Source organism: Pistacia vera, unplaced genomic scaffold (assembly GCF_008641045.1).
Source record: "Pistacia vera cultivar Batoury unplaced genomic scaffold, PisVer_v2 Contig152, whole genome shotgun sequence".
NCBI classification, from domain to species: domain Eukaryota; kingdom Viridiplantae; phylum Streptophyta; class Magnoliopsida; order Sapindales; family Anacardiaceae; genus Pistacia; species Pistacia vera.
This window is the reverse complement of record NW_022195597.1, coordinates 1644241-1661068: the sequence shown is the minus strand read 5'-3', so window position 1 is coordinate 1661068 and position 16828 is coordinate 1644241. Positions and strand designations below refer to the sequence as shown.

Genomic DNA, 16828 nt, shown 5'->3' with positions numbered 1-16828 from the left:
GGTATTATATTAATGGAAAGAAAGATCACCTTGAAGATTAAAATGAATGTTTAGAAAATGTGTTTAGTTGATTTGAATAAATTGGTAAATAATATGTTTGGTTGCGATGATAAATGGGTGGGTATGTTATCTAGATTACTAAATTGCCCTCCTTTTTAAATATTAATATAATTGTATTTTTTATTATTATTATTTTAATCATTTCTTTTAACCCCCTACATTTGAAATTTTGCTAAAACACTCCAGCCATATAAAACTTTAATTTGTAGCAAAATCACCCCCACCCACCCCAAGCCACTGCCGACAGCCAACCACCGCTGGCAGTAGGCAGAATGGCTCACGACTGACTGTATATGGCCGGCCGTGCACTGGCAAAGCTAGAAATGGCCATGGATCACAAATCCATGGCCGAAAAACAGCCAAATCTATGGCCATTACACGGCCATAGATGTGGCCGTGAAAAGGCCAGATCTTTAGCTGTACCATTTCATGGCCAAATTTGTGGTCGTTTCATAGCCAAATCTTTGGTCATGAAAAGACCATAGAAACGCTAGATCTGGTCGTTTCAGATCCATGGTTGGAAAAGGCCTTATCGGTGCACGATCGGCTAGATCTCGCCGAATGTGCACCATTACAGCGATTAACGCCAGCGGCCAGCAGTGGTGAGTCACAACAAGCGCTAGTCTAGGGTGGTTGGGTGTATTTTGTTAACTTTTAAACTTTTTTGTGGCTAGGGTGTTTTAACTAATTTCTCAAATGTATGGGGGCTGGGTAATTATTATTTGGTGGACATTTAAGGGCAATTATGTTCGAAATGGTTTTTAATTAAGGGCAAAATAGGTAGAAAAATTATATTACCCTGGTAATGTTTTAATCCCAAGGGTGGGGGAGGATATTAGATTACCTCCCCCCCTCCCCCACATTACCAACAATAAACACTATTTACAATAAAAGATTCTCATGATGTTTTATTACTTACAAACCAAACACCGGAATCTTGCAAAATAAATGAAGATCACCTATGTTATCTTATATACCCCTGATGCAAACGCCCCCTAAGTGAAAACGTTCATGTTTCATGTTTGCAATTAAAATTAATTAAAAAAAAATTGATTACATTAAAAAGGAATAATAGGTGGTCTAAAATCCATTAAATTCAAAATCAACAAAATATGAACATTATTCTCAAGCATGCACCCACCAATAAATTTGCAATCAGAGCTTGTAGACAAGGTAGCTTTGAATGGTTCTGTCTTCAAGCCTAAGGGTCAATACAAGTGGCTAATGAATTACTGATGGAGAGAAGACATTTTTTACTGGTGTTCTCTTTAAAATGCCCGTAGAATGAGAAAAACAGCAAATATAAACATTGTTTATTGAGCATTTTCAGCTTCAGATACAAACAACAAATAAACAAACATTTTCACTGTTGTTTATCTCCGCTTTGACTCATGTATGTTATGATCTTCATCTCCTCTTTAAGGTAGTCGTTACAAGTTCACTTCCAGGCATATTTAATATTATAAAAATATTGTTTTACTTTATATATTTATTTATTTATTTTTACTCTCACTTGAAATAATTCTTATTATTTTTCTTGGAGGGCAAGGCTTTTACTGCTCTGTTAAACCTCGCATGGTCTTGTAGTTTGTTACTTACAAATTGATTGTTATTTTAAATCGAAATAAGATGTTTAAATTATATTTACTCTCACATTTAACAATATGAAAGTTTTGTTTCATCTACAGTAGATGGAAAATACAGAGTGCAAAAATGTAAAAGGCCTGAATAGTATATGTTACTTCTTATTCATTAAATCATTAGTCAAATTTTAACATGTTTATTATCAAAACAATAATCACAAATCACATAAGTTTATAACAAAAAAACATATTGACATTAACAATCACAAGAACACTAAAATGGTATATGACTTTCAGAACCCAAAACAAAGATAATATAATTCTAATTCCACTTTATGAAGACTTAATTGTATACGTAAATGACAATTTCGATAACAAGGTTCAAATTGCTTGTTTCATTCTACGGGAAATTTAACCTTAAATCTTATAATAAAGATTTCAGTTCAGTGTTTGATGATCCTCCTTCTTCAGTAGCAGTCTTTGCCATCTCCTTCAGTGCCCTGGCTCGGTTTCTCATTTCTTCTGCTTCTTCACCAACCATTAACAGAGTCACTGCCTTCTTTACATCGTCCCTCTTCACTATTGTCTTTTTAGCTTCATTGAAAAATTGTTCTGCGGAGACAGGCCATGTGACCATTGGCAAGCCAGCAGCAACACTCTCCAGAGTTGAGTTCATCCATAATGAGTCATGAACCCTCCAACGGCTTCATGATCAAGAATCACCATCTGGGGTGCCCATCCCCTTATTATCAGACCTTTTCCCTCCATTCTCTTCTCAAATTCCTCAAGACTCCATTCATTATTTTCTTCACTACTTATATGCACTTCCTCTTTCACAACCCAAATGAAGTGTTGTCCAGAAGCTTGAAGCCCCATAGCCATTTCAATTAGCTGAGTGTCTGAAAATCGCGCCATGCTTCCAAAGCATACACAGAGAACTGATTTGGGTGCTTTGGAATCAAGCCATCTCAAACATTCATGTTCACTAACAGAAGCTATTTCTCCTCGTTGTGCTTTGTCATTGATGTCTGTGTTGCAAAGTGAAACAGGGCCAATATGCCATGCCTTCCTTCCCATAACTTTCCTGTAGAGGTCTGAGTAAGCTGGTTCCAGCTCATAGAAACTGTTCACCACAATCCCATAGCTTGTAATCTCCGCCTGTATAGCTTGTTCCACCAGCTCAGTTAATAATTCGTTTTGCGTTTCTACTTCCAATTCATAACTTGTTAGTTGTGATCTCGTCAACGTTATTTGGTCTGGAAGACCTGGTACTGTGAAGGGTTCAAAGTCAGATGTAATGATTTTATAAGGCTGATGCTGCCTTAAGCTATAGTACACACAGAGAGGAAAAAAACCAATTCCATGGAAACACAGCCTTGGAATCCCAAACTTAGCTGCAGAATCTGAAGCCCATGTAAATAGCATGTCTACCATGATGCAATTGGGGTGGCATTCTTCTGGAAGTTGTTCAAATGGTTGTTGGAGAAGGCTTATAGCCTTAAAGAAATTCATTTCTATTTCAGGAGAATTGATGGAATTTGCATTCTCACATGATTCTGGAAGCCCCGCCTCTACTGTAGGAAATTTGATGGTTCGAATACTGATGTCAAATCCTTCTTGCCTCCCTCTTTCGATATTTTTTGAGAAGAGATGTGACCTTCACACCATGCCGGGCAAATAACCTGGCCATGTCTAGTGTTGGAATCATGTGGCCTTGGGCCAAATATGGAAAGAACAATATATGAAGCTGACGTGACTGTGAATCCATATAGCTTTGCAAGAAATCTTTTCAAAATTATGTTTCAGAGTGTCAAATTAAGGAGAAACTGAAAAGCTAATAGAAACTTAGTTTATTTCCCTTTCTTAGCAAGTGAAGTTTTTGGCTTGCTTTTTCTGTCATTGGTTTCGAACTTATATAGCACGGATTTGAAGGGAATCAGTCAAAAACATCATCTGAACATATTCTTCCTCCAGTTTAATCTCTATAATTCGACTGGTCACTTGCATTGTTCCTTGGCCTATAAGAAACTAACAAAAAATAATATCCAAGCTTTAATATTTTGTTTGATTTTCAAGCTAAAAAAAGTCGTATTATAAATTTATAATATTTTTGTCTCCTTGAGGAAGTTGTTTCAAGTCATTGTACAAGAGCGGTGCTTTGACTTGTTAAGTTCTTCTCATTTTGCTTAGTGGGCAAGGTTTGTGCCGATTCATTAACTTTGTCTTCTTCTTCGAAAAAAGGATTTTGGAGATGGTATTGGATAATTGAATATGGGAGTATTACGAGGTAAAATTTAAAAATTTATAAAAAAACCCCCTAAGTTTGTTAATTTAATAAATACCTCAATATATAAAAATATGTAAAATGACAAAAAGACCCCCATCACTTGCAGTGCCAGATTCAGGCCACCACCGTCGGAATCTGGCAGAAAAATTGCATAACCACACATACCGGCCAGATCCGGTCGGTATGTGTGGTCTACGGCCATATGTGGTCGTCGACGGCCAGAAAAGGCCCAAGAAGGTCATCTTTGGCCGTCGTTGACCGTCAACGACGTCAACGACGGCCATTTCTTTGGCCATCACTGACGACCAGATCTGGCCTTTTCCGGCCAGATCCACTGTGGATCTGGCTGGAAAATGCCAGATCGGTGAATTACCAACCAGTTCCGGTCGGTAATTCACTGTTGTGGCAGATTCTGGCTACCACTGATGGTGTTTGCCAGAATCTGGCAAGTATGGGTCACGGGAGTGTTTTTGTTAATTTTTAAACCTTTTTTTTCAGGGGGTATTTAATGAAATTAATAACCTTATGGGGTCTAAAAGTAATTAAAAAATAGGATAATATTTCTAGAATAAAGTGTCAAACATTATTTGGAGAATAGGATTTGAAATATGGGTAGAAATAATAAGCCAAAGGCACCCATAATTATTCAAAAAGACATAGAAGAGATTAGGATATTTAATTGATTCTAATGCAATGCTTTATATGTAAAATGAAAGATATAGCAATATCCAGATCACGTCCATCTAGAATGTCTATAAGAACAAAATAAATAAATAAACAAAAATTTTCACTGTGTATCTCCTCTTTTGACTTGACTGAATCATACTGTACATCATTTGAGATGTAAATTTTAGGATATGTTTTACTACATGTAATATTACTCTAGTTATCTAAAGTCAAAGGTATCTTTTTTTATTTTCAATATCTTAAGGGGATTTTTATTATTAGCTTAAACCTTAGGGGTGGCTAAAATCCCTCTCCGACCTAAACATTAAAATATGTTTTATATGTATTTTTAAGATTAGTAAAGGTGTCTTAATCATTAAATAAATGTGGAGGTTACGTGGTGTTTGTTTACAGAAGACTTTTCCAACACACACACACACACACACACACACACACACACACATATATATATATATATATATAGAGAGAGAGAGAGAGAGAGAGAGAGAGAGAGAGAGAGAGAGAGAGAGAGTTAACGACTTTTCCCACCCAAATAATGGATTAATAAAATTTTCTCACCAACATATTTTTAAAATATCATTTTATTACCCAAACTTATATTTTGTTTACTACCCAAAATATTCGATAGTGAATGAAGAGCAAACTTGATCCAGACTATTAGGGCTTTTGAAAAGGAGAGATCGGTAAGTCTTTTAGTAGTGGTATGGTGGATTTTGGTGATTGTGATTGGTCAGAATTTAACTTAAGAGATGTAACTGCACAAACTCTAATCGTTAGATTGTTGGCGATTGGTTGAATTGGCTAGAGTATGGTTTGAAGGGTTTTAGTGAGTAATAATTGAGAAAAAGAATAGTAGTGGTTTGGGGTCACAACAATACTGAAATCGGTCGATAATTGGCTTTGGATAGTAAACGGAATATAAATATAGATAATAAAGTAGTATTTTAAAAGTTTGTGAGTCAGACAATGTCATTAAACCATGAGGTGGAAAAAAGTCTTTTATATAATAAATGTGTATTATGCAACTTCTAATTTGACTTTCGGTATATCCTCAAATGACAAAGATAGACACTAGATAGAGTAGTATTTGTAAGAAGGGTGCAATGCATATTGATTAATATTGATTTTAGTGTAGAGAAAATTCTTGCGCAGCAAGAAATTGCACATGTTATTAAATAATGAACACAATTAGTAAAGTATTTCCTAGCTAAGACTTTTCCAACAAGATGACAAAAAACAATTAATGCATTTTTTAACTCCCTGTTTGAATTTTAGTTTCCTCGATCGATCAAATATAAAGACGTTAAAAGAAATTATTTGTAAGAAGGATCCAATGAATATAAATAATGATTTTTAGGTTAGACAATTAATTCTTGAAAATAAAATACAATCCATCAACATCCAATTCACACACAATAATACTATTCAATCCCAAGCCTTTCCTCATATTGAAAAGACAATAAGATTTTAAAAAAAAAATTAGAAAAAGGTAATACAATACTTATAATCCAATCTAAATAACTATCTCGTACAACATCTAGGTGACAGTTTTCAGTGTTTTGCTGATAAATTTCTCAAAATTCAAAATTTATAGCAGAAAACTAGAAACTATCTCGTAACGGTTGTGCATGAGAGTTTGTGAGATTTGGTTAATGATTGTGTAAGAGAGTTTGTGAGATTTGGTTGGGAACTAATATTTATTGAATAGAAAATCAACATATTGAAACTCGTTTTTCTGCAGTCATGACATACTATTTGAACAAATATAAAAGTACTAAAAGAAAAGTATTGTAAGAAGGATCCAATGAATACGAATAAAGATATTTAGGTTAGACAATTCATTCTTCAAGTTAGACCCGTCGTCGATAAGAAGACAATAAGATAAATACAATCCATCAACATCGAATTCAAACACCGTCTTTTTCAATCAAGAGCCTTCACTAATATACTTCCTTGATTGCCGTCTAAAGCATCCCTCACTAATTTGTTATTAATTTTTTTCCTGTAAGAAAATGGAAACTTGGTTCATCATTATCATCTCCCTCTGCATCGCAGCTCTCATCAAAGCTTTCTTTAACCTTCTCTATCCCAATAACATCCCCAGACTTCCTCCAGGCCCCTTTACTTTTCCCATCATAGGCAACTATCTTTTGCATCGCAAATCTTCATTAGAGCTTCAGCATTTCATCCGAACCAGGCTTCAACCTAAATATGGTCCCATCCTCACCCTCCATATCAACTCTAATAGTCCCTCAATATTCATTTCTGACCCATCTCTAGCTCACCAGGCCTTGATCCAAACTGGCGCAGTTTTTGCTGATCGCCCCGCTGCCTCTATCATTAGAAGAATTTCAAGTTGTAATCAGCATAGCATCAACTCCGCTGCTTATGGCCCGACATGGCGACTCTTGCGCCGTAATCTCACGGCAGAAATACTCCATCCTTTACGTGTTAAATCTTTCGCAAATGCACGCAAGCGGGTCTTGCTAACCCTCCTTGATTGTTTCAACTATCACTCAAAATCCGGGGACGCCTTCCGCCTTATGGACCCTTTCCGATCTGCTAATCTTTCCTTATTAGTCTTGATGTGTTTCGGGGACAAGCTTGATCAGAAAAAGATTAAAGAAGTTGAGGATCATCAGTTTCGCATGCTAATGAGTTTTAGACGATTTAGTATACTCGATTTATGGCCTAGAATTACAAAGATAGTGTTCTGTCAGAAATACAAAGAGTTCTTGCGAATGCATCAACGACAATGTGAAGTATTCATGCCGTTGATTGAAGAGAGAAGGAAGTTCAAAGAAGAGAGAGTAAGAAACTCTAAACTTCGTGTTATGGAAGTCAACGATAATGAATATGTCCAAGCTTATGTTGATACGTTGTTTGATCTTCAACTCCCAGAGGAGAAGAGAAAGCTTAATGAAAAGGAAATAACAACTTTGTGCTCGGAGTTTATTAGTGCTGGAACTATTACAACATCCACAGCGTTGCAATGGGTGATGGCAAATTTGGTTAAGTATCCACATATTCAACAAAAGTTATTTACAGAGATTAAAGGGATTGTTGGAGATGAAGAGAGAGAGGTTAAAGAGGAAGACCTAACAAAGATGCCATACCTGAAAGCTGTGATTTTGGAAACATTACGGCGTCATCCTCCTCTAGGCTTTGTTGTGCCGCATGCTGTTACAGAGGACATAGTTCTAAATGGTTATTTGATTCCAAAGAATGCTTCAATAAATTTCATGGTGACAGATATGGGATTGGACCCAAAAGGATGGGATGATCCGATGTCGTTTAGGCCTGAAAGGTTCCTAGACAAAGCACAAGTGTTTGACATAACAGGGAGCAGGGAGATAAAGATGATGCCATTTGGAGTTGGGAGGAGAATTTGTCCAGGGCTTGGTTTGGCAATCCTTCATTTAGAATATTTTGTGGCAAATTTTATTTGGCACTATGAATGGAAGGCTGTGGAAGGAGATGAAATTAACCTGGAAGAAAAGCAAGAGATCTTAACGGTCATGAAAATTCCCTTGCAGGCTCACCTAAATCCTAGATTTCCATAACCAATACAGATTTGTGATTTCGTTCTCAGATGTTCATTAGACTACTAAAATAATATATGCTAATTTCGATTTAGCATATGCTGTATATATGTTTGTAGGTATAAATAATTAATGTTTTTTTCTTCTTTTTCGTATGCTTGAATGAATTATAATAAAAAAAGATATTGGGGTAAATTATTAGTTGATTTCACCACGATAAATTTTTTTATTTATATGAATTTGTTTTAAGTGCTCCGCAAGGTGAGAGAAAAGGAGTTACCGAAATCTTTAAATTGTCCTAGTTCTTTGTCCTGGTTCTGGTTAAATTAGCAATGGTTTGCAAAGATCTATCTTACAAAACATTATTTCTGCAAAATAAGGGCTCTCGTCAAACGAAAGGAAGATAAAAACCTTATGTTGCAGTGGATTCTCAATTTTGTTGCTTCCATGTGATGTGAGTCAAACGCGAATCACCCGACAACCTTTGGTACTATATAAAGAGGTTAAAGTTTAATGAAAACACTTTCTTTTCTTGATAGGAATCTTATAAAGGCAATTAGTCTTTTGATGATGAGAAAATATGGAGTTTCAAATATTTGCCCCTTCAAATAGGGTCGACAGAATTGGACATGACCCGATAACATGATGTGAACCCATTCGTTAAAAGCAGGTTTTGACTTTGATTTTAATGGTTTTGGGCATTAACGGGTCAACCCGTTAAGACCCCTTTTATAACATATTGTGTTTGGGTTTAATCCTTAAAAAACATTTGAGCCGTTTGACCAATTTCACTTTTTAACCAAATATATTTTAATAATTAAGTGTTAAAAAGTATAATAAATAAGATATAATATTTTGATTATTTATCTATTTTTTTAAATTTTAACTTTGTGGCTCTAATATATTTTCTAGTTTCTATCATTGCTTAACATAAAACAAAGTCTCATTTTTTTTTATCTCCTAGTCTATTTAAATTCAATATAGGTAACATTAGTTTTAAATTTTTTATTTATTTATAAAATTTAATGGTAAAATGTGATAATTAATAGGGGTGTTCAAAAGAACCGGTTAGAACCGGAACTGACGGGTACCCTAGGTTTGGTTCTGGTTCCTACCCAAAACCAGTCGTCAATGGGTAGGTTTCGGTTCCAAATTTTTAGAACCGTTACTATGCGGTTCTAGTTCCGGTTCCGGTTCCTATAGTTAGGAACCGGAACCAGAATCAGGAACCAAGAATCGAGACTAATATAAAATAAAATTAAAGATTAGGGGGGTTAATAAAAGCTTTTGTAGAAAAAATAATGTGAATACAATTATATTTATATTTCATAACATTTAAAGTAAGTTGGTTTGACTTTTGAGAATCTACCTATACAAAGTAATGGAGTTTGTAATTTTGGATTTATAATTTGTAATTTTATTTTTGTTAACAAGTGCCAGGTGGGGGGGGTATTTGTAAGTTTTTAAGGGCTTTTTTGCCATTTTAAAAACTTTTGGGGGGTCATGAATTTTACAGGGTACCCAGAACCGGAACTAGAACCATTGTTACAAGTTTTGGTTCTGGGTACCTAGGAACTGAAACCGTCGGTTCCGATTCTGGTTCCAAATTTCAAGGAACCGTCGGTTCCGGTTCCGATTCCAGTTCCTTCAAAAAGTGTAGGATACCCAGAACCGAACACCCCTAATAATTAATGTCATTTTTCATTAATTTCTGCATATGGTTTCAATGATGAAACTTTAGTGGAAAGATGAATTATATTTTATACACTGCATTGAAATTTGAGAAACAGACTTTAGTATTGATTTTTTTTGTATTATTAATATTGTAAGAAAGGAAAATAATAACAATGTCTGGATTATCTGATTACAAAGTTTTTTATATTCTAACATTTATGTGTTTAAGCATAGCGTTTTATATTGTGTATGCAAAAAATCTACGGTTATGGAAATAGGGTCTGATCTTGTGAGGTTGAAGCCACTGACAATCCGCTAGACCTGCACACATGAAGAGACAAGCATGAAGCTTACGGAAAACAGCAAGGTAGTGTTTTTCGTAGGCACTTCGACGTTCAAGTCAGCAAGGCTGAACGAGATTATTTAATAAGAATCAAAGAGAAGAAGGATTACCAAGAGTCTTATCGGAGGCCAAGACTACAATGGAGGCGTAGAAATCTCGGAAGCAAGAATTTAGGAGTAAAGAGGTGATTTTGAGTAGTCGAGATTGATTGAATAATGAGAGGGCGGACCTCTGTTTTTATTGTGAACCCAAGGGATTGGAATCCTAGTAGAACACTGAGCCCTGTTTTGGGAGATAATCAAAGAAATAAGGTTTCTTACCTTTATCAGATTAAGTTTACTAGTTTGAGTAAGATTCAGAATCTCAACAAAAGAGGAAATAGAATATGATTCTGATTTCCTATTTATGGACTATTGTAGGTTAATGGGCTAGAACTCAGTTCAGCTTAACTTGTAGGATAGCCCAACTCATAGAGTTGACAGTTTTCAAGGTGACTTTAAGCGTAGGCCCAATAGGAATTAGGCTAAGGCTTTAGGCCATGACATGTTTATTTCGTTATTAAACCTTGTGAGGCCCAAGACGATTTTTTGCCCATACAGTTAGCCCCCCACTCTCTAAGTTAAAGGGTATTTAGCTTAAAGAGTAGATTTAATCGAATGAGTGCGGACTGAGCGGATCAGTGCTAGCAGCTCGTTAGCTCAGATGGACCATTGTTTGAAGAAAGTTCGCTCGACCAACCCGAGTTGGGAGGATTTTGCTCAACCACCCTAAGTTGGGAGAAGTTTGCTCAACCAACCTGAGTTGTGAGATGAATGCTCGACCAACCGGGGTTGCAAGAAATATAAAGACTCACTCATCTAACCTAGGTTAGGAGAAGTTATCGACTTGTAATAGAAAACCTAGGTGTTTAGATCATATGATCGAGTTGGCATGACCAACTTGTAGTTGAACTCAAGGCATCAAGCCTCATGACCGAGTCGGGGTGACCGACTTGTAGTTGAAATTCGAAAAGTCGGGCCTTATAGTCGAGTCGACATGACCGACTTTGCAGTTGAAAATCAATGTATTAAGCCTTGTGGTCGAGTCGGCGTGACCGACTTGTAGTTAAAATTCGAGGAGTTAGGCCTTGTGGCCAAGTCGATGTAAACCAATTATAGTTGAAAATATTGTAGATGCTAAGTACCGAGGCGCTGTTGGTGTGACCGACTATCGATGTAATTCGGGCCTCGCGTCAAAGTCGATGCAAATCACTTGTAGTTGAAGGATTTGTAGATACTAAGTACCGAGGCCTTGTCGATGTGACCGGCTGTCGATGTAATTCGGGTCTTGCGTCCGAGTCGATGTAAATCACTTTAGTTGAAAGATTTGTAGACGCTGAGTACCGAGGCCCTATCGATGTGACTGACTGTCGATGTAATTTGGGCCTCGCGACCGAGTCGATGTAAATTGATTGAAGCGAGAGAAGTGACATGCATGGCATACATGTTTTAAGCAAAAAGCCGAACGGAGAGTCAATATGCATGATATGCATGTGTAATAAACCAAATGTATAATAAGTCAAATGGATAAAGAAAAGGACATATGGAATGAATGTTTCTACTATGTGATTAGCAAAAGCTAAGCAAAATGAAGTTTTAAGTAAAGCGTACAAGGTAAAAACAATGTGCATGCCAAATGTGTTAGAGTGGTGCCGAATGGGAAAATGCATGGGATGCATGTGTTAGGCAAAAGGTATTGTTGTGTGTAACAGTTGAACAGTGTAGGTAGTTGTGGTTTTGGTTGGGCATAATTGGGAAGGCAATAGGGGTGAATGGGGCGTGGGATATTTGTGGCTTGGCTGTAGGTTGTGCTTGGACAACATTTTGCTGGTAATGGGATCTGTGTATGATGGTGAGAGTCGCCTAGGTAATTTACCAAGCAAGTGGTGGGCAAGGTGTAAATGGGCGAATTCCAAAACCAGAAAAGTCAATCATAAAATCCAAGTCAACACTTCCAAATCAAAACTCCAAAACAACAACTTCTCCAATCAAATTTCACATCAAATGGGCAACAATCTCCCAACCAACGCAACAAGCAATAATCCACAAGAGATTTATCCAACCAAAACATAACAATTTAATATTTATTTAAAATTCTTCTTAGCCACACAAAATAACAAGAATTGAAATAAAATATAAGAATGCGGATCTTACCAGCAATGGTGAACGGGGTTTGATTTATTGAATTGGAATGCTTTGCAGATTGGAGCAAAAGCTGCAGTCGTCGGCAAAGAAAACAGCGAGAAGAAGTGGTGATTGACGGAAAATCAAGGCTATCAAAAACATGAATATCTCTTATTTGTATGGTTGTAGTTGAAGGCGGGAAGCCATGCAAATACCATCTACTAACCTCAGCTGAATTGAGGTAGTTGGTGATGAGGAATCCACAACTAGACCCAGTGATGGCAACGGAGCAGTGGTCGAGGAAGTGGCACCAGCAATTGGTTCAATGACAATTGGGGCAGGGGTGGCACAACCAAAGGAGAGCTTGCAGACCAATTCATTCTTATCTTGAATAAAAGGGGCCACCCGAAGGTGGAGATCTAATCCACTAAAAAGTCCAATCATCTCGACTATAGGATTATTTAGCCATTTGTCATACCAAAAATCTAGTGATAATTACTTTTAAAAGTGGAGAACACATCTCTAATACCAGGCAGGATGGAAGAACAAACATGCTTACAGAAAAAAACATTAAAATGAAAGCGGCCATGAAAGAAGCTGTGCCAAGGCATATACCTAGGGCTATTTACGAGCCGAGCCGAGCTGAGCTAAGTTGGGCCGAGCCAAGCCGAGTTTTTTCTTAACGAGCTCAGCTCGTGAAAAGAAAAAGGAAAACGAGTTCAAGTCGAGCTGAGCCGAGTCAAAAAATTATTGACTCGACTCAGCTCCTTGAAAGGGGAAGCCGAGTTCGAGCTTGGCTCGCAAGCTAGATTAACGAGCTGAATTCGAGTTGGCTCGCAAGCCAATAAAAAAAAATGCAGTTTTAGTATATCTTCAAACTTAGAAGGTAACCAAAAGATGGCATCGTTCAAGGACTCTGACTCAACCATGTTAACAGAAAAAGAAAAAGAGCAAATAGAAGAAGAGGGTTTAGTTTGGTTTTGATAGCTACGTTGTGCTGTGTGAAGAAGATTTAATAATGATGGAGCTTTGAGTTTGAGAGAGCGAGAGTGAGGGAGCCAACCAAAGAAGAGTAAAGAAAGAGAAAGAGGGAAGAGACAATTTCAAAAAAAAAAAAAATTGGCAAGAAACAATATATATATATATATATATATATATATATAGAGAGAGAGAGAGAGAGAGAGAGAGCATGAGGGACACAACAAAAAGAAGAGTAAAGAAAGAGAAAGAGGGATGAGACGGTTTAAAAAAAAATTGTAAGAAATAAAATACATGGCACAGAGAAGGACTGAAAGAGCCGCTTGCCATCTGTTCATTTTTATTGGGGTTTAAAATATGCTTTTTAAAAAAAAAAAAAAAAAAAAAAAAAACCCAAGAACAGAGAACCCAACCCCCAGCATCTCAAAACCACCTTTGAGAAACCACATGAAACACTCTCACAGCCACACACCAGCTGAATGAAAACTGGGAACCATCAGCAGACCAACCAACAGAGAAGTCACACACCAGACCGCTAACACCAGCCACCTGCCAAGCACCCATCTGCTGCAAAAACTCCAAGAACAAAAAGTCCAGTAGCCTCCAAGCCCTGCCTCCTTCTTCCTTTTGAAGAGAACCACACCACTACATGAAAAACCAACAAAAAAAACATAATCCCAGAGCACTGACCAACTAAGTTGCATGTCCCACATTCCAACCACCAACAAAAAAGAAAAAACCATAAACAAATCGCACAGCCCACCCAAAAACAATGCCATCACTAGCACCAACCACCAACAAGGTTCCCTAGTGAGAAGACAAAAGAGGAACCTCACAGAAAAGCAAAATGGCAGCACACCAAACCCCAACGGCATCTTGAATTGTTTACCAAATTTGAACAACACTTTGCTTGATTTGTTTGGTTTTGACTGCTCTACCATTCCTCCCATCTTCTTCTTCTTGTTTTTAGTTTGATTTGGTTTGCATTCGCTGGCGAATGTGTTTCAGCCGCGTTTTTAGGGATTTTAATATCGAGGTTTTTTTTTGTTATTTTTGCAAAGTTTTTGTTTTGAAATTATTAGTTTAATCAACCATACATTAAAAATCCCCTAAAACCCCCCATAATAATTCGAGCCTGACTCGGCTCGCAAGCCTATCGAGCCGAGCCTAGGCAGGCTCAAACTCTGCTCGTTCTCTCTCATGAATCGAGCCGAGTCGACTCGATTCCAGACTAGGCAAGCCGTTAACGAGCTATACTCGAGCTGAGCCGAGCCGGCTCGCCTTGTTGAATAGTCCTACGTATACCTCACAGTGTTTGTGTGGCTAGTGAATGGGCCTCGTGCTTGATAACCTTGTTGAGAATATCCTCCAGCCATTGCTAGATCTCTAAGACGATTCGTTCTGGTTGATGGGGTTATTGAGTAACTCCAATGGAAGCCCATCATCTCTCTATTTGAAGTGAATGGGTAAAAAGGAACCACGAGTACTATGCAAGCTTTTACATAAAAGCAAACAGAGACATAAACCCATTACCACTGACAGGCAAGGAGTGCGAAGAATTTTATACTATACAATATATGGCCAAAATATTCAATTGATGTATTGTATTTAACAGAAGCATTAATCTAAGCATAAAAGCATCTTAAAAGGTCAATATGTATTAGACAAAGAAGACAGGAGTTAATAATGCGAATTTGATTAATTGCATTTTCTAATTCATTGATTTTACTTTGATAGTTGCAGACTTTATATAGGGCAGATACAATCTATGGAATCTCCTAATTATATCAATTACAAGATACCGACATAATTAGGAGATTACAAGATATCAAAAATATTGTGAGTATCCTAAAATTGACAAAATTAAGAGATTACATAATATTTTGGAAATATTCAAGGAGTCTTAACACTCCCGCTTAAGTTGGTGTGTAGATGTCACACATGCCTAACTTGTCTAAAACTTGTGAGAAAATATGTTTGGAGACAGCCTTGGTCAGAATATCGGCTAATTGATCCTCTAATCGAATCTTGGGCAATTTAATAATCTTTTCATCCAGTTTTTCTTTGATGAAAAATCTATCTACTTCAACATGCTTCTTACGATCATGTTGAACTGGATTGTGAGCAATAACATATGCTGCTTTATTATTACAATAGAACTGGACTGGTTGATTAGATTGATGGCCAAATCTTGCAGTAGAAATCTTAGTCACAAAGCTTCACAAATCTCAAGTGTCATTCCCCTAGATTCTGCTTCAACGCTTGAGCGTGCCACAACATTCTGTTTCTTGCTTCTCCACGTAACTAGATTACCTCATACAAAAGTGAAATAACCAAAAGTAGATCGTCTATCATCCACTGCTCCAGCCCAATTAGCATCAATATATGCATTCACATTTTGGTAGTCCTTGTTTTTAGAAAATAAGATTCCCTTTCCGGGAGCATGTTTTAAATATCTCAAAATATGCATAACTGTGTTCATATGCTGCTCTCCGATTATGCATGAACTGACTAACTATACTCAATGCATAAGTGAGATCTGGCCTAGTGTGAGACAAGTCCATCAATCTTCCCACAAGTCTTTGGTATCTCCCTTTGTCAACTGGTACTTGATCAATCTCGACTCCTAATTTCAAACCTTCTTCGATTGGTGTATCAACTGGTTGACATGCTGACATACCAGTTTCCTGCAACACATCCAAGGCATACTTTCTTTGTGATAGATAGATACCTCTATTAGATCGAGACACTTCTATTCCGAGAAAAAATTTCAAAGAACCTAAGTCTTTCATCTCGAATTCCTCTGATAAGTACTTTTGCAGAGCCTTCCTTTCTTCTAGATCATTTCCTGTAACCACCATATCATCCACATATACAATAAGTGCAGTAATCTTTCTTTGCTATTTTTTAAGAAACAGTGTGTGATCTGAATTGCTCTGATGGTAGCCAAACAAATTCATAGCTTTGGTGAACCTCCCAAACCATGCCCTTGGAGATTGTTTTAACCCATACAATGACTTTTTTAACTTACAAACCTTTTAACTATGCCTTTTTGGAAGGATACACCCTGGTGGAGGATCTATATAGATCTCTTCAGACAATTCTCTATGTAGGAAAGCATTCTTCACGTCAAACTGCTGTAATGGCCAATCCAGTTTTGCAGCCAAAGATTACAAGACACGTATTGTGTTTATATTGGCTACAAGTGCAAATGTCTTTGTATAGTCTATCCCATGAGTTTGGGTGTAGCTATTTACTACTAGTCTTGCTTTAAATCGTTCAATCATACCATCAACTTTATACTTTACAGTGTAAACCCATTGACATCCAACAATCTTCTTTCCTGGTGGACGATCAACAAGTTCCCAAGTCTCATTCTTCTATAATAATTTCATCTCTTCATTCAAGGCAGCTTTCCACTTTGGATCAGATAAGGTTTTCTGCACACTGTTAGGAATAGATATAGTAGATAATTGATTCACAAATGACAGATTTGATTCTGACAGACGATA

At 37.0% G+C, this 16828-nt stretch overlaps 1 protein-coding gene and 1 pseudogene across 1 annotated transcript; one reads left to right on the top strand and one right to left on the bottom strand.

Moving 5' to 3' along the window:
* Window positions 1-1930: 1930 nt before the first annotated feature.
* Window positions 1931-3513, bottom strand: LOC116124495 (annotated as a pseudogene).
* Window positions 3514-6604: 3091 nt separating this feature from the next.
* On the top strand, window positions 6605-8305 carry LOC116124499 (cytochrome P450 89A2-like). The gene has a single exon (XM_031410239.1). It carries the CDS (start codon window positions 6630-6632, stop codon window positions 8178-8180), a length of 1551 nt encoding a protein of 516 aa, XP_031266099.1. The 5' UTR covers window positions 6605-6629; the 3' UTR covers window positions 8181-8305.
* The last annotated feature ends 8523 nt before the right edge of the window (window positions 8306-16828 follow it).